Below are 24038 nucleotides of genomic sequence, written 5' to 3'. Positions count from 1 at the left end.
GAATTGGAATCTGAGAAATGTACAGACTCAGTTAAGTCTCTATCTGTAAAGGCTAAAAAAACCTGCAGGTTACTTTGGAAAGTCATAGCTTTAAGAATCATCCAAGTAATGTTTGCAAAAATGCCTTGTTTCAGTATATTCTGAGAGATATATCCAAGGTCCCTGAAATTTTCTCAACAGCTGAAAGTGAAAAAATCCACATGCAGTGTCAATTCATCTGGACTACTGAGATGCACTTTTAGTTGTACCGAAGGACTCCACCTCCGCACTGAGAGTGCTAAGAATTTGGACGTGAAGGAGAACATGGGAGGATATTTCACCAGTTCACAGACAGCTGCACTGTGTCTTTCAAAAATTATTTGAAGATCAGCTTAATGATCTTCAAATCTCTTCAAGGCTTTGACCTGTTGTACCTTAGTGAATTGATTATTAAGTATCTTGAGCACTCAGATCTACCAACAAGAACAAGCTGGTTATACACACTATCAAACTAAAAGTGGCGAACCAGCCATTTCTTATTATGGCCATAAGACTTTATAAGAATTCCCTTCCAATAATGTTCTATGGGCTCTTGATGATTTAAACTCATTTAAGAGGTGAGTTAATAACTATCTATTCAGGTTTGCTCTTAATTAACCTGTAATTAATGTTATATGTGACCTTTGTAATTTATTTTCTGCTGTTGTATTTTATTCTTCGTTTTATACTTTATCTTTAAAAATTGCTTTCACGCATATCTTAATTTATTGTTTGTTTTTCTGCTCTTTTATTTTGTTCTCAAATTTATATTTTATCTTTTGTTTGTACCTTAGTTTATACCATTCCATTTTATTTTTATTCAGTTCAATGTTTAGCAACTTGTAGGCTACCACTTCTTCATCTTATGAGCTTCAGCTGCTCAATACAGAACAAAAAAACAAACAAAAAAACAAAAACCCCAAAACGAGATACTGCTCCCTGTAAAAATGATGAAAGGCTTTCACCCTCCCCTTTAACAGCTAAGAGGGGGCGGGTGGTGCTATAGTATTGACGTCAGCAATTAGGTGTCTCTAACCCGGCTTTGGGCTCTTCTCCCTTCTCCCTCCCTGTGAAGCGAACACGGGGGGGGGGGAGAGAGAATCATAAAACAAGTCAGGAACAGCGACAGTGACAGCGTGCGGCTCCGGCGCCTGTCCGCTATCCACCCTCTCACTCACCGCCAACACCGACACCAATGCACGCAGGCACTCAGCTCCCCGCGACACCAGCGCATCGCGTAACGCCGCTCTCCCGGCGTCTATTCTAACCACAATTTCTCTTAAAAGAAAAACAACCTGCTTCTGAACAGCTGAACTACGACATAACACCGAGCCACAACCACTTTATAAAAAAAAAAAAAAAAAAAAAAATTTAACCGTATAAGCTGAATGACGGGTGGACGGTTTGACTTCGACGATGGCGGCACTTACTGCGGTGGATGGGAGGACGGCAAAGCACACGGGCACGGCATCTGCACGGGTCCGAAGGGCCAGGGCGAATACTCCGGGTCCTGGTCCAACGGTTTCGAGGTAGTCGGGGTATACACCTGGCCCAGCGGAAATACATATCAGGGCTACTGGGCTCAGGGTAAACGGCACGGTCTAGGCGTTGAATCTAAAGGGAGGTGGCTGTATCGTGGGGAATGGACCCATGGATTTAAAGGGCGATATGGGGTTCGGCAGAGTCTCAATACACCTGCTAGATACGAGGGAACTTGGAGTAACGGGCTGCAAGACGGATATGGGGTCGAGACATATGGCGATGGGGGTAAGTTTTGTTTAACATTACTCGTCCTATTTAAATCTCTACAAAAGTCTTTTTTACTGACATATGTGACATAAATAGTTTTATTTAAAATCACCGGATTTTGTCTGAAATAGACTCATGGTTCGTGCAATAAGAATATGTGGTTGTATATAAAGAATTGTCATAAGACTGCACAATCGCAGTCACGTTTTTTTTTTTTCGCAATCCAGTCTAGTTGGCTCATTATTTGTTGATCCGTTATCCAGTTCCTCAGTATTTACCACATAAACATTTAACAGCAAACAGTTCAACTGTTAGACCGGGTAGTTGTATTGATATATAGCATTGGATCGGATTGGTCAGTCATAGAGGTCATCGCTAATAATAGCAACATCTGCAACACTTCAAATCAAAGTCCCTTTCAATCGGCACCAACATAAAGACAAGTATTGATCTTTGTTTAATGTTTTTTTTTCTTGATTGTTGGTTTTGTTCTATATAAAAAAAATAGTTAACTGAAGCTAATGTGTTACAATCGGTACACTGGGCTAGATAGGCCCACACTGAGTTCGCATGTAGGCCTATGAGGACACAGAAATGCACTGTAGTACATTTTATTTGAGAGAACAGACTCCTATCTTTGCTTGTTGGAGGATGAGGTTCAGCTGTTGCTCTAAGCAACAGTAGTCTGTCAGTTGGACAGAACGCTACATGCGAAATGGCTAAAACCTTCACTTAAAAGAACTCGTAGAAAGCTGACTACTTATCTTAAATATTGAGAAATAACATAACTATATTCTATGCATTTTCAAGTTTTTGAAATGTTACCTCAAACCCCTACTTAGAGAATCTGAGCTGAGGATCAAAAATTAATAATCGTTTGTGGTTTTACAGTTTAATTTTCATACTGTAATATGTAACCTGAATATGTATCATAATAAAGTTAAAGCTCTATTTCAAGTTTAATATATAAAAATATGGTTTGTCTTTCTCATTAACAGTGATTAACTATCTGATTAAAAGTCCCTTTTTGTAAACTTTCACCTTGAGCATGTCCAAATTATTGCGATTGGGAGAAAACTGGGAAGATGAAACAGATCTTAGACAAATTAGATAAATAATTGATAGTTATGGCTGGTATAAGCTACAAATTTCACAATGTCTCAGGTTACTTCCATGTTTTAAAATAGATCTGGGTGTTCTGTGGAGGCTGTCAGGACTGACCCACTGGTGGTTGAGATATAGGAGGGACAGCCATCCAGCCTGTCACACTGGCATCATTCCACAGCTAGAGTTACAGAGTTACACATGGTACATAGTAAATGGTGTATTACTGGCCCACCACTGCATGTCTAGTATAAGATATTTTTTTCAACAATAATATGAATTATATAAAAACGTGCTTTGAACACATTGGCAAAAATTATACTTCAACTAAACGTTTTATTAAGTTTCAAAGCTAGATAATAGAAATGGCATGGCTTAAATTTATTTACAAAGAAATTGATTTTCTAGATTTAAACAAAATGACATGAAATTCATTAATGGTTGTCTTTCTTTAGAAGAAAATTATTAAATTTTCACCCCAAATCGTTTTTTATTTACTCTATAGTTGTCAGTGGTATACCAAATACCCCAGTGCCAAAAACATCCTGGTTTTGTCAGTGGGATTGAATTTTGGACTCACTGGGTGACGTATTCTGATAAGTTTAAAAATATATATTTTGGTAAACATGTAACAGTTGGATTAAGTTAACACATCTTGAATGTGACATTATATTTCTTGTGGAATATTTCTTTTTAAAAAGATCCAGAAAAGAACATTATCTCTGGCACATGGAGTTAAATTATCATGCGTCTGAAACATTATTTATGCTATCCCTGTGTCCTGTGGCATTGCCATCCTAACTAACCATATGCCTGCGTGCACTGTTTTTTTCCAGGTACGTACCAGGGCCAGTGGATGGGTGGCATGCGTCATGGCTATGGTGTGCGCCAGAGTGTCCCATACGGCATGGCAACAGTGATCCGCTCGCCACTGCGCACCTCATTGGCCTCGCTGCGCAGTGAGCAGAGCAATGGCTCCGTGCTGCATGAATCAGCGGCGGCAGCAGATAGCCCAGCGGGCACACGCGGCGGATTTGTCCTCAACTTCCACAGTGACAGCGAGCTGGGCTCGGGCAAGCGCAAGGGACTATTCCGCCGTGGTTCACTCTTTGGCAGCCTCAAGCAGCTGCGCAAATCCGACTCACGCTCATCCATCTCGAGCAAGCGCAGCTCGGCACGCAGCGACGCAGCCATGAGCCGCATCAGCTCCAGCGACGCCAACTCCACGGTGAGCTTCGGCGACGGCGATGGGCCCGATGAGTACGCGCCGACCGAGGACAATGTGGACGCTACCACCACTGAGGCCTACATGGGTGAGTGGAAGAATGACAAGCGGAGTGGCTTCGGCATCAGCGAGCGTTCAAATGGCATGAAGTATGAGGGCGAGTGGACCAACAACAAGCGCCATGGCTACGGTTGCACCATGTTCCCCGATGGCACCCGGGAGGAGGGCAAGTACAAGAACAACGTACTGGTGCGGGGCATCAAGAAGCAGCTCATTCCGCTGAAGAATACCAAGACGAAGCAGAAGGTGGACCGCGCCGTGGAGGGAGCCATCCGGGCAGCTGCCATAGCAAAGACGAAAGTGGAGATAGCAACCTCTAGGTAAAGCCCACCACTACATCCCCAATACCACATGCCCACACTAAATGGGCTCCTAAAAAACTTCTAATTGGTAGCTGATATACCAATATAAGTAATATTTTCAAATACTTAAAAAAAAACATTTTCTCAGAGTTGTGGTGTTTACTTTCCTTTAATAAGGAAGTTATGGGTTCAGATTCATTGATGGCACAGAATAAATATTTGAAACAGATTCCATTAAGATTCTCACCACACTTCTGAGTGATATGAAAATCATGATAGTTTGTTTCAAAAAGTCAGATGTGTTGGTTCAGAGAGCCTTGCAGGTAGAACCATGACTTTAGGAAAAACCTCCATAAAGGTACTACCTGACACCTGCAAGGATGTATTGAAGAAGTCTAAAACAATCCGAGTTCAACCTGAGTCACTGGTTCCAATCTCATCGCTTTGGCTCTTTTTCCTATGGCCATGACAAGACTAGATATGTCAGAGTGAGAGAAAAAGACAGACAGACAGACAGACAGACAGACAGACAGACAGACAGACAGACAGACAGACAGACAGACAGACAGACAGATAGATAGATAGATAGATAGATAGATAGATAGATAGATAGATAGATAGATAGATAGATAGATAGATAGATAGAGTGAGCAGGCGGAGGGGTAGTTGTTGAATGGTGTGATGGCATGTTGAACAATGCTATACCATCACATGCCTGCACCCCCAGCCACCACTGAACAGCTAATCAATGCAGGGCCAGCAGGAAGTGATGGCGATGAAGCCACAGAAGCATCAGGAGGGTGGAGGTGGGGGTGGGGGTACATGCAGTTCCAAGCAAGTCTCAGAGCGGGAGTACTGGAGAAGCAGTTGACATGTAATGGCATCGACCGCAACGGATTTCTGGTTGTACCCAAGGCAAATAGAGAGTCTACTGAGAAGAAATCAAGCACAGATGTGTCTGGGGATGAGGTGTTGCTCAGAGAGAAGCTTCTTATGTAATTGCGGGATATGGCGTATGTACAGGATCCGTCCATATGGGAGAAGAAAACAAAAATAAGGATTTATGCAGTATAAATGCAGAGCTCTGGGGGCTGTTTGCGCTGAGATGTCACAGTTGCCGTAGCTGTGGCCATGGAACATATCATTACTATTACAGAATACACAAACCTGAGGGCTTTACCATTCAGCACGCACACAAAATGCAAGCGTTTTCTTTTCTAAAAATACACTAAGCCCCTTCTCACCTCTTGGAAATGACATAGCTGGGACGTTATTCCTCTTGTGTTTCACCCTATAAGTAGCTTCAGGGCATGAATTAGAATGGCGTGCTTAGTCAGGGGGTGTAAATGAATACTTTATTCAAAAATGCAAATGTGGCTAATGAATGAATAGTAACTAGTAAAGGACAGTTGCAAATGAAATGATAATTGGCCCTCAGAAGTTTCCTTCCTGTGTTGGCCATTTTTGCATGTTTATGTGAAGCACTCCTTTATATGCACTGAGGCTTGTAAGGAAGAAGAATGAGGGGGACAGCCTCCCTGATGTCTTGTTAGTGAAGTACATTTTAAGTGAGAGATAACTGCTCCACAAAATTCCATTCGCTGCTAATCTTTTTTTTTTTTTTTTTTTTTGAGTGTAGTAATCCTATAAAGATATCTCAACTGTGTGATACATGAGCTTTGGGCTCGTGTCAGGGTGTGGAAGAAGTGCTTAAACACACTCTGACGCAGTGGTGTGGCTGACATTAAAAGACTGGATTTTGTAAGATTCCTCTCCCAACAAATGAAGTGGAATTTCACTTGGATTACTTACCTAATTTTTTACTTGGACTATTGCAGTTCTCTGCTCTCGTTGCTAAATTCGATCTCATGTGTATGACAAAGACTTGCCCACGCTTTTAAAATTATGTGTGCTTTCTTTGTATTATGTCATATGGTGGTGTGTTCTAATTTGCATGTGCGGATGTCTGTCTCTAAATAATGTTTTAGCTGTGTTAATTTAGTGAGAATTGTTACATAAATCCAGCTGCATTGTGTACACAGGGCCTTTCTGTCGCCAGTACCATGTACACACAGTGCCGTGGTCTTGCACAGACCACTCATTACCATGTGCATCATTCTGATGGCCTGGAATATGAATTTTAATGAAAGCTTCAATAGCAAGGCTTACACAATCCGCGCAGCTAATGAAATAGTAATATGTCCCCAAGCAGTGGCATGAATTAAATATCTCTCCGTGCCTTTGAAGACTGTTATGAGGAGAAGTGATAAGCGCTAAGAGGACTCTCGGAATGTGTGGAGAGGCTGAGAGAGCTGAGGCCAGGGAGAGAGAGAGAGAGAGAGAGAGAGAGAGAGAGAGAGAGAGAGAGAGAGAGAGAGAGAGAGTGAGAGAGAGAGAGAGAGAGAAGGAAAGTGGCAGAGGGAGAATGAAGGAGAAAATAGAGTTCACACTTCTAGAGAGCTGTTCTCTCTCTCTCACTCTCTTTTTCACTCTCTTTCTCACTCTCTCTCTTTCTCACTCTCTCTCACTCTCTCTCCCTCTTTCTCGCTCTCTCTCTCACTGCCTACAGAGTGGTGTCTCTGAGGCCTGACTAAAAAAGGCAAGACCGGAGTTGGCTCCTCAACCGCTGACAAGAATATAGCCCTGCGACTGATACAGTAGTCAATCTGTGTGCTCCTATCATCTGTTAAACCACTCAGCAGAGTGAGCATGTTTGGGATATGTGTATGTGTGTGTGCGTGTGTGTGTGTGTTTTTGTATGTCATTTACATTGCCACCAAGATATCTCACAACCTAGCCTCCGCACAAAAACAGCTATTAGTATAGCTATTGCTAGCATTTCCTGGTAAGTATTTCAGAGTGTTTCTGCATAATTACTCTTAAACTCATCAACCAGGATATGTCATGAGGACCATTTGTCTCTACTGCGCATGGCTGCAGTATGGATTCCTAATCGACTGCTTGAGCTCAGAAAGAAGATTCCCATTTTTATGACAAGATCAGAAACTCTCGTAGATCTCTTCGTGATCATGAAACCTTTCAGGGGGAAGATGGAAGGTGAGAGAAAGAACCAGTAAGGCTACCGAGAGAGGGAGAATAGGAGAGATATAAGTGTGTTGAAAAAGGAAGTCATTTTGTACTTTCAATCACCTGATTTTTCACTAAGATATATGTGGACCAGGACAGTCTAATAGCATTGCCTTTATCATCCCATAATACTTGATTTAATTTTGTAATTACACCAGCTTCAGTTCCATGCTGTTACCAATACTTTTCATCTGTTTAAAGATTTTGTGCTGTGTCTTCTAGATGGGATTACCCACCTACGCAGATTAACTACCTTTTCAAATCCCCTACGAGTTCGTAGTGTTGGTCTGATAGTAGTTGTTTGTATAAATTAGCACAACTCGTGATCACATGGAAAATGTGGGGCATCTATTTCCTGCTTAACACAATCCAATGCAAACATTGTGGTGTGGTCAGCCCTTCGCCCACATCCTCATAGTCACCATCCACTGTCTCTGCAGTGAAATCCTGACTTCTGGTGCACATGCATTTAGATTTCCCTCCTTTACTATAATGTACCCATAGTTGTCTATCACATTATGCTTAGGCTTTCAAAGGTCTGTGTGCTCACTGATGCAGATCAGGACAATTTGGATGTCTCCAGAACTAGTGGTGAACACATACGATGTGATAATGGTGTATGACAGGGGTCTCTCTGTTTCCAGGCGCTGAGTGTAGGGCTAGGCAGCAGTATCCCAGCAGGCTACAGGGGAAGGGAGGACGTGTGCCTCTTGACATCTTTATCTGCACTCTTATGTGTCTGATAGAAAGAGAGTAGGTGGATATGTGTGTTTGTCTGTGCATGGGGGGGTGACTGCTGCCAAATTAAAAAGCTCAGAATTTCAACTGCTGCATCTGTCACCAAGGAGATGTTCTCCACTCCACTGTGTAACGCATTAGATACAGCCTATTGAAGAATAAGAACTGGAATACTGCCAACATTGCTTAGAAGAAATAAAGGATCTCGTTTATTTTCCTGGTATGAACTTGGTGGAGCCTGTATGCTTTTCTCAAGACTTATCAAGACTTCTTCATTTTTATATCTACTAACCTGGGTGGTAATTATTAACACAGTGATGATAATGATTAACTGTTAAGATGGTGATGATGCTGATGCTGATAATGATGATGACAACTGTGATTAGGATGGTGAAATACCAGGTGCAGAGTAGCTTGGCTTAAGCACGCAGCCAGCATCCTGCTTCTGATGTAAACAAGCTGGCTGGCCGAGAGAGAGCGAGAGAGAGCGAGAGAAAGCGCTCTATCAGGAAGGATCCAGGTTCGCGCCATTTATCAAGAGCTTTAATGGAGCTCTAATCCCGCTGGATATGAGCTCCATGGCAGCTCCTGTGCCCACTGAGCTGAGTTCCATGTCGTCAGAGTCACCATTCTAGCCTCGCAATCCAGGCCTGTTTCCCTTCCTGGGTCCTTCTGCCAGTCTATTCTCATTCACATCAGTTATATTCTTGGCGGCTCACCAGTGCCACTGATATCTTCCTCTGTTCGATCTGTGGTCTGCCATAGGAGTGTCCGCATGACGCAGGTCTCATTGCATGCGGCCTCCTGTTCTGGAAAGATGAGGAGGGTCCGAGCGGTGTGTGGATTCGTCCAACTGAAGGATTCAGCATTTCAGGCTTATTACATAACTCCTCCGCGCCGGCTCACAAGTCATCGTCTGGGTCAAAAATGTTCTGCTGAGACACTGTTCTGAAGCCATGCAGAGGGAGAAAACTGATTGTCAGTAAATTATTAAAATGGCTACGTGGGAGATTGTGGATTCAGGACAGGCCTGCATGGTTGACACTTTAATCAATAGCAATAGGTTTTATGGTTTGCGACCTGAGTTTGACACTGTGTGCGTGTGCGTGTGTGTGTGTGTGTGTGTGAATGTGTGTGTGTGAATGTGTGTGTGTGAATGTGTGTGAGGAGCACTGGTGACTGAAGCTGCTGGGTGCGAGTGTGAAAGGTTTGCACTTGATTCCACTTTTTGTGTGTGTGTGTGTGTGCGTGTGTATTTATGCATTGATCCATCTTCCTCTCTTGTCTTCTTTCCACTTATCTCTTTCTGTTTTCTGTCAGAACGGCTCATGCCAGAGCCAAGGGTGAAGCAGCAGACCAGGCAGCCCTGACTGCCTGCCACGACTCAGACATCGCCCGGGCTGTAGCCAGAGAGCTGTCCCCTAACTTCCATCAGCCAGGTATCTCCCTCAAACATTGTTCACACAAACATTGTTCCATACACAAACTTGCACCCACCCTCTATGCACAGCCTGTTACATGTGTCTGTGTCTTTTTCCGGGTTGAGTGCATAATTATTAGGTGAGAGAAACTTGCAAATGAGTGAAGGCAAATGACTTTTAAAGGGGAGGCATTTCATTTGCATAGCTTATCTGCTGTTTGTTGCAGCCAGTCACTTCACATTGCTTTTAGGTGTGGGGAGATTATTTTCAGAAAACAAAAAGGTGTGGACAGGCATGTGTTTTAAGATGGTGTATGATTATGTAGTGAGTTTTCTACTCACCCAGCACCTTTTGGTATTGGTATATTATAGATTTTTGTTTACAAATGTTAAACACATTTTCAGAACTATTTCCCATTTTTTTGAAAACCTTAAAAACAAACCCTTAAATTTAAATCAATTCATCAAAATGCATCTCTGTCTGGCAAAAGCAAACTGTTGACCCAAAAACATGCTAACTTTGGTCATAATGAACCTTTGCCTTAATGGAACAAGTGCATAGTGACCATCACCTACACACAAGATGTTACTAAATAATAACTAAGGTGAAAAGGAGAGTAAAATATAAATATGAATGAAATTATGTAAAAATTGAGTGCAGAACGATCATTGTAGTACAAAAAATATATCCAAAAATGTATGGACATGCAAATGATTTGCGTTTGGTACAAATTAAACAAGTTCCAGAGGAAAGATCTTTTAGGCAGAAAGAAAAATGTAGATTTATTTGATCACAGTATTCCACAAGTTATATATCTTTCAATGTCTTCCCTGGCCAGTGAGGCCACTTCCCTTATAGGGAGATAATATGAAAGGAAGACAGTTGCGATCTGTGGATTGCCATTGGACTATTCATGAGCCAGAATACCATGATGCCATCTGATGCTATCCCAAATGAAAATGTAAACAAAATCCTCAGACTGTTCTCTATGCTCTTGTTCAATCAGAGCAAACCAAAGATCACTGAGAAAGGTCATTAGAAGCAGTAAAATACAGTTTTATTAACTACATAGTTGCTTAAACATTGGTTTCCATTTTACCAAAGACAAGAAGGAGCACACCTGTGGTATGGGTGTTAATGGAAATAACAAACATAAAGTGTCCTAGTTAAAGAGTTGGTCTACCACTAGCCATAAGAAAGAGCTTCATTACTCCTTGTGCAAGTGTCTGGAACAGAACTGAGGTCAACTGGGCCTGTATATTTTATATATTCCTATATTGATTATATCATACAGTACACTTGTCTACAGGCATCTGCATGACATGTTTTTCCACTCATTTATTCTGTTTTTGTCTTCATTCAAACCTCATTATTGTTTGCATGTTGATTGATAACACCTTTAGAACTGTGTTAACAATTAAGCTTGTTAGTGTTTAAACTATGGCCTCTGTGTTATGTGTTTGATTGGGAGTTTGGTCTTTGTCTTTGGAATGGCAGTTTTCTTAGTGATAGCATAAGGTTATAATTATGCTTTTAAGAAAAAAGAGTTTAGGGGATCTGCAGCAAGGAGGGAGCGAGAGGCATGTGCGGATGCAGGGAGTCTACATTTTCCACAGCAATGAGCGAAAAAGGAGGAGGGGAGAAAAAAAAGCAGCTGTAGCTCTCATAGTGCAGAGCGGCTAGCAATGCACTACACTGGAGAAGAGAACCGGCGGGCTTAAATAGAGAGGCAGATAAACGGGGAACAGGTGCACAGGATCAGTAATCAGGTGATTGGGAGTAGGGCAGATGCTGTGTGTGTGTGTGTGTGTGTGAGAGAGAGAGAGAGAGAGAGAGAGAGAGAGAGAGAGAGAGAGAGAGAGAGAGAGAGAGAGAGAGAGAGAGAGAGTGAGTATGAGAGTGTGAGTGAGTGGGTGTGTGCTTCCTACTGTGTGCCGAGTGCACCATGACAGTCTAATGTTTTGCCAAAATAGTTTTCCTTCTGGGAACTCAAAGCATTTGTTGAATTGTGCTCAGTGCTTCAGAATTTTATGTAAAAATTAAAAAAGCAATTGTTTAAAAATATTCTCAATATAGAATATTTGCATAAATATAACAACATTAACACATATTTCATTTCTTAAAAAACATTACACATTAATGTTATACACTTAACAGGGCCAAACTCAGATTCAAATCATAAACCTTTAGCCTGACAGTACATTACAGATCATTCCCTTCTTTCTTCTAGACACAAAGTAGAACCCTAAAACCCACCCAATAGCTGGATTTAAACCCTCAAAACCATTCAGTAATTTCAAATCCCCCAATCCACCAAATGTCCAGCCAGATTGAGTTAAAACAATTCTAAGGGCCCATGACTGGTGAGATGGTGGGCTGAGTACGATACGTTTTCATGGGGCCCAAAATTGCTGGCAGTGCCAATGTTCCCAGATGCAAATCAAATACCTTTTTCCATAAAACCTCATTCCATCAAAGCCATTGAACTACTACAGGCCCTTAGAAAAATGCTAGTTTTGCATATGAGATCTGAAATTTGAATGCGTGGAGAAGTCAACGCTCCATGGCAGGTGTTGCCTGTATAATGCAAGAAGTGGAACTACTGCACTAATGGGCAAGTTGTATGATTGGTTATCTGTTAGGAGGGGGCAATGTGATGATACAATACACTGAATAACAAAACGTTAACTTATCTTTGTCCCACAATCTAAAATATGTGGACCGTATTGTATTTTTGTACACCACATTCAAATTTGTTTAGAATTTTTCTAAAAGCAGGTTTTTAAGTTACTGTTTTTTGTTTTTTTGTCTGAGCAATTAATTTTTGCATTAAGTATATAACACTTATTCATAAGTAAGCCTCTTATTACAAACTTATTTTAAAATGTAATTTTTCTTTTTTTAACCAGTGATAAATACATAGATAACTACATCACAATATGTTTTTCTGAGTGCAGTGTCAAAGTCACAGTTATTTATATAGTGCTTTTTACAACACACATTGTCACAAAGCAGCTTTACAGATGTATGGGTCCAGATCTCTGATGAGCAGATACCTGTACCTGAAGTGTCGACAGTACTTTAGAAACAATGGCACGAATCATACAGAATAGATATTTTGGCCAGTTTCAGTCTGTAAGCAACAGTCACAATATCAGATTAAAAACCTTTATTTCATCTATTTATTTTAATAAGAAATTCTTGTGCTCAGTTTTTCAGTCTTTTTGAAGTGTCACTATGATGCATTTTGTCTAGCAACTAAAACCTAAAGACCATGATACATATGTATTGTAAATATGTTTTTAAGTAACATGATAATAAATTTGTATTGTATCACTCACCCCTATTATATGTTCAAACTAGGGAATACAAGGATAAAAACAAATCTGTCAGTTTGCTACTTTTCTTATTGACCAACATAACAGTCCCAGCATCTGTGAAGCGTCCCTTTGTATTGGAGACATCTCTGCGAGCTCTGCTCCCTCCCTGGTTGAGCCTCACAGCTGTCTTTGTGTTCTCCAGAATCCGGCACTGTGCTGCTGCATAGGTGCTCCTGCCAAGAGTCAGCGGAGACCTCAGCACATTCTCCACAATGCAGCCTGTGTTTCTGGAGACAAAACAACCACCCCATACCAGCCTTGTCTCGGAGAGCCCATCTGTTTAGCACAATGGTCCCCTAAAGAAGCCTCTGAAGGACCAGCGTGGGGCCACACTTTGGTTCTAGCCCATCACTGATATACAGCCAATCAGTAATATTCCACTAATTAAGGTCTTTGTTGAGTGCAGTTATTTCATGATTGGTTGAGTCAGGCCTGGAATCCAAACCTTGGATCTACACTCAAACTGGGTACTTTTGATTTGGGATTTTCCTCTCACTGATCTAGTAATCCTGATCAATTTGTTTAGGATATTGCATGTGACAGATGACCAGGACGTCAAAAGGATTGGGTCATTTATTTTAATAAGCTTCACAAACAGGCTTAGCCTCTGGTATGTCAGGAGGGACCAACAGATGTACTGGGCCTACAGATCTACTGGGTCCATTGCACTTGGCTGTGATATTTAGATTCTGCTGAGGGTGTTCATAAACTGGGTTAGGTGTGTTAGACTGTTTACAATGTGTGAAATATTGGGGAAAAACATGGTAAATCATCAGGAAAAACATGGTAAAACATGGTAAGTTAAGAGCCTGTTAAGACTCTTAAAGTTTGCTTTATAGATAAAGCCCTAACTAGTCTTATGACTAAAAGGCATTTTAATAGAGATAGGTGAAAATATAAATCAAAACTTTTATTTTATGCCCTTTCACTGTCTCTATAAGAGTATCGTTTCAGATCTGTGGTTAATTATGGGCAATCATCTGATAAACAGCGTGAGTTAAATGTCCATCTATGGCTAGAGCTGGACATATGCCAGTAAAAGTTCTAGAAAGCCTTTCCATGTCAGCTGTGAGATCGCTTTCGTTACGCCTTTGCCGAGGAGAATCTGGAGAATGCCTGGAAGCTCACACTCTGATCATAAAGCAGCAGGCCAGAGTCTGATTCTCTAGCCCTTTAGAAACTGAGAAGCCCTCTGTTTATGCAGGGTTTTATCTAGAACTCTCCAGACACTGCAGGAGAGAAAGAGTGGAAGAGGGATGCTCATACCAATACCAAAGTGCTTATCACAAGAAATTCTATTTTTCATCGTGGTTCTAGAACCTTCTAAGAATAGAAGTTCTATTATGGCAAATGTGCAATATAATTTACACACAGTCAAGGTATTTGTGTTTCTGATGCTCTTTTTTAAAGGACCTGATTATATCAAGCAGAGGTTTTCCAGTGAGCCAATAGAAATCAAAGAAGTCATTGAAGAGAAAAAGGAGAAATCACCCTCAGGAAGCCCCCATTTCTATCGCAAGGGCACAACACCCACCCAAACACCAAACCAGAGCCCAGGTCCCACTCCTCCTCCCTCACCCCCACTTAGCAAGAAGAAGCCCTTCTTCAACCGAAGCACCCCCAAAGCCACCAAAGAGAGCAAGGCTCCCACAACTGAGAGTATGGCGGCAGGCGTACCAACCCCCAGGCAGTCAGCCAAAGCGGAAGTGAAGCAGGAAGTGGTCTCTGCCTACAAGCCGTCGGCGCTGGTCGCCAAACCCTTGAACCCAGGTAACGGTGAGCTCCACTCACAGTACCACAGCTACTACGTGAAAGCAGAGGTGATGATCCCACCCGAGGAATCAGAGGAGGAGGAGCAGAAGGTGACTCAGGCCACCCTCACCAGGATGCCGCCGCCCACCAAGCAATACTATGTCCTCCCTGCCCCAGCCAGAGAGAGCAAGGTAGAGCCCAAGCTGAAGAAACAGGATTCACTGAAGCCAAAGAGTCTAGCAGAAACCAAGAAAGCCAGCATGGAGATTACCACTGACCCAGCTGAAGAATCAGTAAGTGACCTCACATGCATAATTGTCTGAATGTGGCGTTGAATTCAGTTTTAAATTTTGCATATATATCAGTGTTGCAAAGAGAATTTATGCTGTGAATATGCAGTTTTTCAGCTTCCATCTTTTGTTTTAACAAGGATAGATTCAGTAGTTTCTCAAAAAAATATTCTTCGACCTAGACCATACATGTCAGACTAACAAACAAAAAATGGAATAAATAAACAATAACAATCTTTGTATTTTTCATTCCACTACAGGGTCCCAACTCAATCCTGGTGGCACTAGTGATGCTGATTAATATTGGACTAGCGATAATTTTTGTCCATTTCCTGACTTGATGCTTCATTAAACTCAGGTAGGAAGATGCTTCACTCACAAAATGCCCCCACCCCCACCCTAGCACAAATACCTTATCTGGTGTTAAGAAAGCGTCTGAGTTCAGGAGGACTCTGTCTGGAACACCTTCTTATGACTAATGAACAGGGTAGGAATCTGATACTGGATCAGATCTTCTGCTCTGAGACGCTTTGAGAACACCAGCCAGTTGTGACTCCAACCTCAGCTAGTGTATGTGTTTATTCCACCTTTTAAATGTATAATTGCTGTTGAGGTTGTGCCTGAATGTGACTGGACGATAATTATTGACCCCTCTAACTGTTTTGACCCTTCAGCGAGTTCTTCAGAACACACGGCGTAGGCCCCATAATTCTCTGCAGTTGCGTCGACGGCCTTTAAAACCTGCCGCTCAGACTCAGACACAGGCAAAAGGACTGGACGACTGGAATTAGAGCGAAAACACGGGAGCAAAGCCGAGGCCCCCGAGCTGAGCCCAGCCAGGTCCTCTCACCATGATTTGTGACTTGCTTGGGCTCTGTGAAAGCTGAAACAACGTCGTTGGGAGAAGGAAAAAAATCTGCTGACCCAAGCCGTATCCAGTCAAGTGCACGTGCACCTCACTGCTGTGGGAGGAGCTAAGCATGGGGTCGGGGGGGATCTTAACTGGATATGTTCGGAGATGCACTTTTAGTTGACGGAAGCGAACAGCTGCCTTACTATTTTGCCGTCTGACGTTGCCAAGGGGAGATGTGCAGAGCAGAGCTGCCAGTGTGCTTGGACGTCGGGAGTGTGATGGCGGTGTTCACTCACTGCCCCCATCGACACTCCACGCACATTTGCAAAAAGGGTCACCTGCCAGTCTTATTGCATCGCCCTCTGTCTCTGAAGTTTCTAACACCTCTTGCTCATGTCTTTAGGAGGTTAATCTTTAGGAGGTTAAACTTTGTCTTGAGTACTTGTTTGTTTCTCTGTCTCTGTGTGTGTATGTGTATATGTATGTGGGTGTGGGTGTGGGGGTGTAGGTGTGTTTAAATCTATTGTATTATAAATGTATTTTTGTTTTGTTTTTTTCTTTTTCTGTATTTCCATCCTTGGCTATAAAACCATAAGTTGTAGTTTTGTCCCCTTTCTCTACAACATCAATTACAGGAGACTGGCAGATATGAGCATCTTTTTTTTTAGTGTGTTTAGATGTATTCATCACACTACCTAAAGACATTTAATTTTATTGGCTCCAACTGAAAATGATCAAAGTGGGCTGTTTAAATTTGAAACTATAAAAACTTTTGTTGTAAAACTAGAACCATCATGAGGCGGCTATCCTGCAGAACAAATATTGTAAAATAGCTGTAGCATATTTTGCATGGTGTTTATTTGTTTATTTATTTGATTCATTTAGAATTTTATAAAGGAATGGCTGGTGCACTCAGCTGTGCACATGTAGTGATCAGAGACTGTGCTGGTTAAGATCTTCTCACCCCTGCTAGTGCTGGACCCATGACCCCCCAACCCGCTGAGCTGCTGTGTCCGAATAACACCCCAAGGAGTTGTGTTGAATGCATTCAGGTTGAGCCATTGGTTCTGCAAGTGAATGTAGAGAGATGCCTTAAAAGACTTTTATAACAGTGATATAGTTTACCTCAGAAGATTAGTGCTTTTGAATTTTTGTCTTAATTCATTGGAGATTTTACTGAAATCTGCTGTTATCCAGTAGTATATTTATTTGTCTGGTGGTGCATGAAGATGTGGTTTTACTTTAGATTAAACTGTATGTGGCACCTTTGCGCCAGTATTTAAATTTGAGAAATATATAAATACATATATTTTATATACATAGTATGAATATATTTAGTGAGTTGTTGCATACCTAAATTATATTGTTACAAAGCACATGTATTTGCTGATTGAGTTGATTATTTCGTGTGCATGGTATATTTTGAAGTTGGATACTGCTTCAGGTTCATTATGTAGAAGAGATGGGCTGTGTGTGTGTGTGTGTGTGTGTGTGTGTGTGTGTTTGTGTGTGTGTATGTGTGTGTGTATATGTGCGTGCATGCGTGCGTGTCTGTGTGTATGTGTGTATGTGTATGTGTGTATATGTGCGTGCGTGCGTGTGTGTGTATGTGTATGTATGTGTGTGTATGTGTGTGTATGTGTGTGCGTGCGTGTGTGTGTGTATATATGTGCGTGCGTGCGTGCGTGCATGCATGCGTGTGTATGTGTATGTGTGTATATGTGCGTGCGTGCATGCGTGCATAATGGGAGGGACCTGTGGGTTTCAGAGCAATAACAGGGCAACTGTTTTTGCAAAGGATGGTCAGACTGCAAGAGCATGTGAGAAGGCGAGAAGACAGGATGAAAGTGTCACATGGGAAAGGGTGATCCATTTTCAAATGTAGATTTGGTTTATTTTTCAGACTGAACAGGTTAAAGGTTTTTTTGTTGTTTTTTGCTTTTTTAAAGATGGGGGAACAACCCCCATCCATATTTTATTTGTATACAGTGGCTATGTACATGGCTGTTTTTTCTATGGTTTTATTCAGTCCCAAATTGAACCAAAACATTATCTAAAATAAGAGCCCCATGTTGGTCTGAATTACATCATTTTTAAGCATTTATACAAAGTACAGCTAAATTTGTCTGTATTTTTCTAAACAATATTTAACTTATTTGAGTAACAATATGTTTTAATGATAAAGCATATAATTGTAATGCATTTGAGAGTAATGGGTATTAGTCAATTTGATATTTTAAGATTTTTAACTGTTTTCATTATAAAAGTCAATTTGACAATTGTGAACATTTTGGTACTGACTGTCCCTCAAACCTTTTTTTGAAAGTTATATTAAGTAAAAAATTTTTTTTAAAAGACTACATTTTACTGTACACACACACACACACACACACATATATATATATATATATATATATATATATATATATATATATATATATATATATATATATATATATATGTATTTTAAATGGTTTATTACATAACATTGCTATTCACATTACTGAAGAAGGAATGGAAGAGAAAATTAAAGAGTGGAGGGTGCAGAATGAGAGTTCACCATGATATTGAGTTGATTATTCACCTATAGTTACAGGGCTGTTTATTTTAGAGTGCCCCTACCTCCCCAGGCCTCAGTGTGAAAACAGGCTCTTGTCTGGGGTATAGCTGTGGTGATCCTATGGCAAAAATAGTGCCCAACAGCTGCGGCCAGCCAGCCGAGGCTCACGGTCGAATGGCTAGAGCATCAGCCGCCTGCCATGTCTCTCTCTCCCACCGTCTCTCTCTCTCTCTCTCTGTCCCCCTAACCCCCCCCCCCCCACACACACACACACACACCCTTCTGGCCAGGGAAGGAACGGAAGGTCATGTCACAGCTGCTTCGTCGCGCTCTTTCTGCATGCGGACATAGACTCTGCTGCGCTCTGACATTACTATAGAAAGAAACTAGAGTGACTGACTGCTACTTAGAGGCCTGTAGATGGGCAGAAACACACAAGATCAACTTCTGCCTTAAGAATGCTAACGTGGCTAAAAACAAAAATAAGCAAGTGGGAGCAACTTATGCAAATCATTCTATCAACTACCATTAGCCCATCACTGACTGGGAATTATACTATTTTACCACTGGTAGCCATGCATTTTCAGGTGGCATATTCCTTTAAGAGCAGAGGTGGGATAACTCATAGAAGCCATGTTACATGAGGACTGCTGAGTCATACAGACTCTGCCAAGAGACAAGGCACAGCAGGTTCACTTCCTCACAAAGATACCGACTTTGGATCTCCAGGCCCAAGGAGGCTGGCGTTTGTTTATCGCATGCACAAGTCCGAACAAGAACAAGGCTTTCGAGCCAAGGTGTGACTTCAAGGGAAGATATATTCCTGAGATAACATATTCCTGGTTTTATGTAGAATATAGTGAGATAATGAGATTAACTTTCACAAGTTTTCCACAGAATTTTAAACATACCTCCCATGCGCTCACACACATTCACGCGCACACACACAATCACAGTGCAGTGAGGACAGGATTTAGAATACCACTCAAGTTGCCTGGGCCTTTCTGTCATGAGAAAAGCTTATCATTACTGGCAAGAGAAATTTAAAAATATATTTAATGTGTTTAAATGTATACTTATATTATTCAGTCCTCAAAGTTCTACAATAAGCAATGTCATCAAGCTTTCATCATTTGAATTTGAACAGATTAGATTCCATAAGGGAACTGTCCTTTTATAAGATGTCCTTGTACACACTCTGAGATGCCAGTGCAGTTTATGAACTATTTAGCTGGAAGAGTGAAGGCAAGCAGCATCAGTTACAGAGAATGCGCAGCATGCAAATGAGAGGCGGCGACAAACCTCGAACATCTCGGACTACACACAGAGACTTGTGTAGCACGGGACCTCCCTTTTTTCGTGCCGTCTGAAACGCTTCTGCACGCTGACCTAAAGGAATGACTCCCAAAGGGGAACAGAGGCCTACATAGATACTTCTCATTCACCCTTCAGTTGCGTGCCATTATTAGCAACACTGTAAGTACTGTATTCTGTCAACGGAACATGCTTTACTACATGACAGTGACATCGGGCTGTATTTTTGGGTGCAGCCTGTGAAAAATAATATAGAGTATATTCATAGAGCATATTTCTGGATATCAGTGGTAGTCATTTTTCAAATTACATAAAAGCAACATTTAAAGTTTACAGAAATGAACTTGTCAAAGTTGTCTGGTTTATCTGTGTGGAAGTGGGGAGAGGACACAGACCGGGACCCCTCACAATTAAGTCCACTCCACTGTGTGCATAGTTCATGCTGTTAAGCACATTTATTTGTTTGGTGTTTATTTGTTTGTTTATCCCTAAACTTTATTCCTTTGTGCCTTAATGGGCCGAGGTATATATGGAGACTCCTTAATCGTCCCCTGTTCTCCCCTCCCACCCCTCCCACTATTAGAACCAGATGGATAGGCCCCGTGGGTCAATGCCGTGAGGTCGAGCCGTCCGAACACACCTGCTGCGACCCATCAGGTCCGCAGCGCGACGGGCAGTACCAGAATGGCTTGTCAGACCCTTCGCCTTCTCCTGTGATGGCAGACCAAGCCTGGCTCTGTATCTCCCCCTGTGGGAGCGCAGAACAGAGCACTGGAGCATGCACCTGCAACCTCAGGCCCAAGATCAGCTTACCACCACTGTCGCTTACCAAATCGCTAATTGGGCATGTCTTGAAAATGTTACTTTTTTCCATGTTGCTAATCTTACTTAAACATTTTTGGACCTAAAATGTTAATATTATGCAGAAATAATTAAATATGTGAAATCAGCAGATGTAATTTGGCATTTCAGTTCATCTGAGGAATTTTTACTTAGATCTTAGTTTTCCAACTGTAGTCCAGGAGTGCCCCTGCAGTATTTGGTTTTAATGTTCTAATGCTCTAATGTTCTAATGTTTTAATGCTCTAATTCACCTGTTGGACAATTCTCAAGCTTTCTTTTTGGAGTGTGTCAGAGCAGGGAAAATATGTGACTGGAGCATTGGAGTCAGCAAACATTTACTGACAGGAAAATTTGCTCTTTCATTTCAATAAAATGAATGGCATGAGACAAATATCTTTATTTACTGCTCATCTGTGTGTCATGTATTGAATTGCATGAATTTCTTTCATACACTAAAACAATGATTCACAGTGATTAATCAAGTGTCAGACACTGACTCACAAATCACACAATGACTGAGGTTGTGTGAAATCTCCTTGGGAACACCCCAGACATACAACAGCATGCTGATTCCCACAGATAAATCTGAGCCTGCCCAAGAACTATTTTAAATGATTTCATTTTATTCCAGGTTACAGTACTTTACCCTGAAAATGGTGACAGTGGAATGCCATGTAGACCAATTTGTACCATGCTAGAGTTAATTAACATTTAACTGGAACCTAGGATTTTAGTCATGCTTAGTAATGTTATTTTTTACAGCAACTAGGCAGACAGTTCTTTCATTTTAAAAAAATAAATAAATAAAATATTTTAAAAAGTTATTTACATAATTTATTCACAGTTCACTGAACTTTAAGGTTAGCACTAACTGTAGGCAGCCTTGTCTTACCATTTCAGAAATTACTGCTTATTTAAGAGGCAGCCCTAGAGCACACCCAAATGGTGAAAGAGATCCTTTTTGCTGTGATAATTATCTGATATTCTCCCTAGACATAAAAGAAAAACTATTGTAAAAATAATTTTAACCATGAGGAGATACATCTGATTTACATTTCTAGAGTTGTGTACCATTTATGTGTATAACTTACACGAGGTGCATAGTGTAGCTTTATCCAGAATAGAAATGTCTCATGAATCATTTCTGTAACATAGAAGAGAAAACAGTATAATCTCACAGATGTAGAAAATAGAAAGAATTAAGACAGTATTTTCTGATGATGTGGCATACCTTAAGATCCTCACAAGGATCTTCAGGTATGAAAAATTCCCAAAACAGCTTAAAATTATACAGGATCACAACTTTGACTTCAACTTGCACACGTGTGTACACTGAAAGATTAAATGCAGAACAAACATTAATCAGACAGTTTGACTGAAACGATGACAGTAAAAACTGGCCTCATGACTTCATTACTACTATCCACACAAAGGGCTATGTGCAGCATTTCACCTGAAAAGCTACACCAACTGTACTGTGTTTCCATAGATCATTACCAGGTTTGCTTTTATAAAAATTGAATAGATGCCTCATTCTCTTCTGATTTCAAGGGTTGCACTAAATATACTGCTAATTTGCATAACCATCAAAACATGCCACTAGACTTGACCACTGAATTATCTTTCAAAGTACTCAAACATGGTAATGCTCATTTTTCTTATTTCAGTTACATCATACCCTCAAAGAGGAAATTTTGTGGAATAGCAGATCTTCAGAGATTTCTAAGGCTAAGAGAAAGAAATCACCATGTCAGAGTGTTAATGTTTTTATTTCCACATACATTGTAACTAATTAAGTCCTGCTAGCTAATCTCTTGTATGTCCAGATACTCCACCTACAGCAATTGTAAACTCTTTTCACCTCCATATATTTTTCTAGAGGTGAACTATCATAGTTCAGTTTACATTCTGGCTATTGTTGCCCAGGATACCTAAAATACCAAATATTGTCACTAATTCACTAAAGTCACTAAAGTTTGCAATGGCAAAATAAATAAAACGTCCCTTTCAGTGAAAGCATCATTATGTGCTTGTTAAGACTTACTTGGAATTGCAGTCTAGGTAATATTAAACAGCTTGATTTCTTTGTTGCACTGTGACATGTTTACTGATGTGTAGTATATCGGTCCTGAAAAGTTATTTTTAAAGAAACTGGATTACAACAGATTACAACTGAATTACAGTTCTAAAAATCACAGAAATTACTTTCAAATTTGTGCAGATAAATTCAAGTTCTCTCATTTACTGAAACGAAAATAAGGGTAATACTGAATCAATACAGCAGAGGTGAACTTTAAACCATTTGCTCCAGGATGTTTTATTCAGGACCAAAATTACTTCATAGAACATATTTTCCAATCACAGCACTCAATGTTCAGGACACTAATAAAAATGTAAGGTTTGGGTTTGAACATCTCTGAAATAAAGAATCAAAATATTAACTTTATGTTCAACTTATGCAATAACTAATGTTTGGTTTTGTTATTACCATCATAATTTTACTATAGGGCAGACGGGGAGCCATGCATTAAACATTTAATCTTAGAAACTGGTTGTAAAAGCAAAGTCAACATAATCAACAGACTTAATCAACAAACAACATTTTATATTCATGCTTAACAGATTATTTATATTTGCAGAAAATGTGAGAGCTGATGTTCATTAAGAGTGATCCAAGACATTTGTGGTAATCAAAAGAGCTCTTGCACATCTAATAGTGGGCTTATAGAGACTGACTCAAAGACTAAAGGAAGCCAAATTGATTGTCTATTAATGTTTACATAATCACAAATAGAAGCATAGATTTAGTTACCAGTCACTGGTAAAAAATCATCACAGGCATCACAGATTTCAGTCATGACAATCCAAAATATGTGTCATACATCATATAAACTATGAAAACCTTTTACTCTGTACTTACCATCATACTCATACCAAATGGTCAAGGATTCTGAAGAACATACTAGTTGTTTTTTTTTTTTTGCAAAACCCCTTATGGTAAAAAGACACTACTACAACTAGCATAACTCTGGTAAAATCATAAAGTAGCACCATGATCTCACAAGTTCAAAGGCATTTTCAAATCCTAACCAATTGTAAAAGATATTTGACAACATCTAATCTAAGCCCTGGGGTTTTCCTCAGAAAATATAGTAAGAAATGTAAATAGAGAAACAACTGTCAAAAAGGGGAAGTCTTAGGACACTCTTCTATGCCACAAGAGAAGTGAAGAATTCAAATGGACAGCCTGACATGTTATACAGTCGATGCTGTTATTATTCTGACACAGACCATTTACTCGTGTGAGCATTTGGTGTTGGATTGATACACATTACACAAATC

General features: G+C 40.6%; 1 protein-coding gene across 4 annotated transcripts; it reads left to right on the top strand.

Annotated features, from left to right (window-relative positions):
* Positions 1 to 1110: 1110 nt before the first annotated feature.
* jph1b (junctophilin 1b) lies at positions 1111 to 21102 on the top strand. 4 transcript variants are annotated; one of them, XM_027011045.3, is made up of 6 exons: positions 1115 to 1785; positions 3708 to 4476; positions 9604 to 9722; positions 14495 to 15129; positions 15387 to 15484; positions 20437 to 21102. In XM_027011045.3, the coding sequence occupies exons 1-5, from the start codon at positions 1407 to 1409 to the stop codon at positions 15465 to 15467; spliced, it is 1983 nt and encodes a 660-aa protein (XP_026866846.1). In that variant the 5' UTR covers positions 1115 to 1406; the 3' UTR covers positions 15468 to 15484; positions 20437 to 21102. The 4 variants fall into 4 exon arrangements, 2 of the variants coding, with proteins under 2 accessions (XP_026866846.1, XP_026866845.1); XM_027011044.3 differs by lacking the exon at positions 20437 to 21102 and adding an exon at positions 15801 to 18334; XR_003410701.3 differs by lacking the exons at positions 15387 to 15484; positions 20437 to 21102 and adding an exon at positions 7028 to 7161 and having other exon boundaries at positions 1111 to 1785; positions 14495 to 14514.
* Positions 21103 to 24038: the final 2936 nt, after the last annotated feature.

Source organism: Electrophorus electricus, chromosome 11 (assembly GCF_041902795.1).
Source record: "Electrophorus electricus isolate QZ-2024a chromosome 11, ASM4190279v1, whole genome shotgun sequence".
NCBI lineage: Eukaryota > Metazoa > Chordata > Actinopteri > Gymnotiformes > Gymnotidae > Electrophorus > Electrophorus electricus.
The sequence above is the reverse complement of the archived record's forward strand: the minus strand, read 5'-3'. Positions and strand labels throughout refer to the sequence as shown.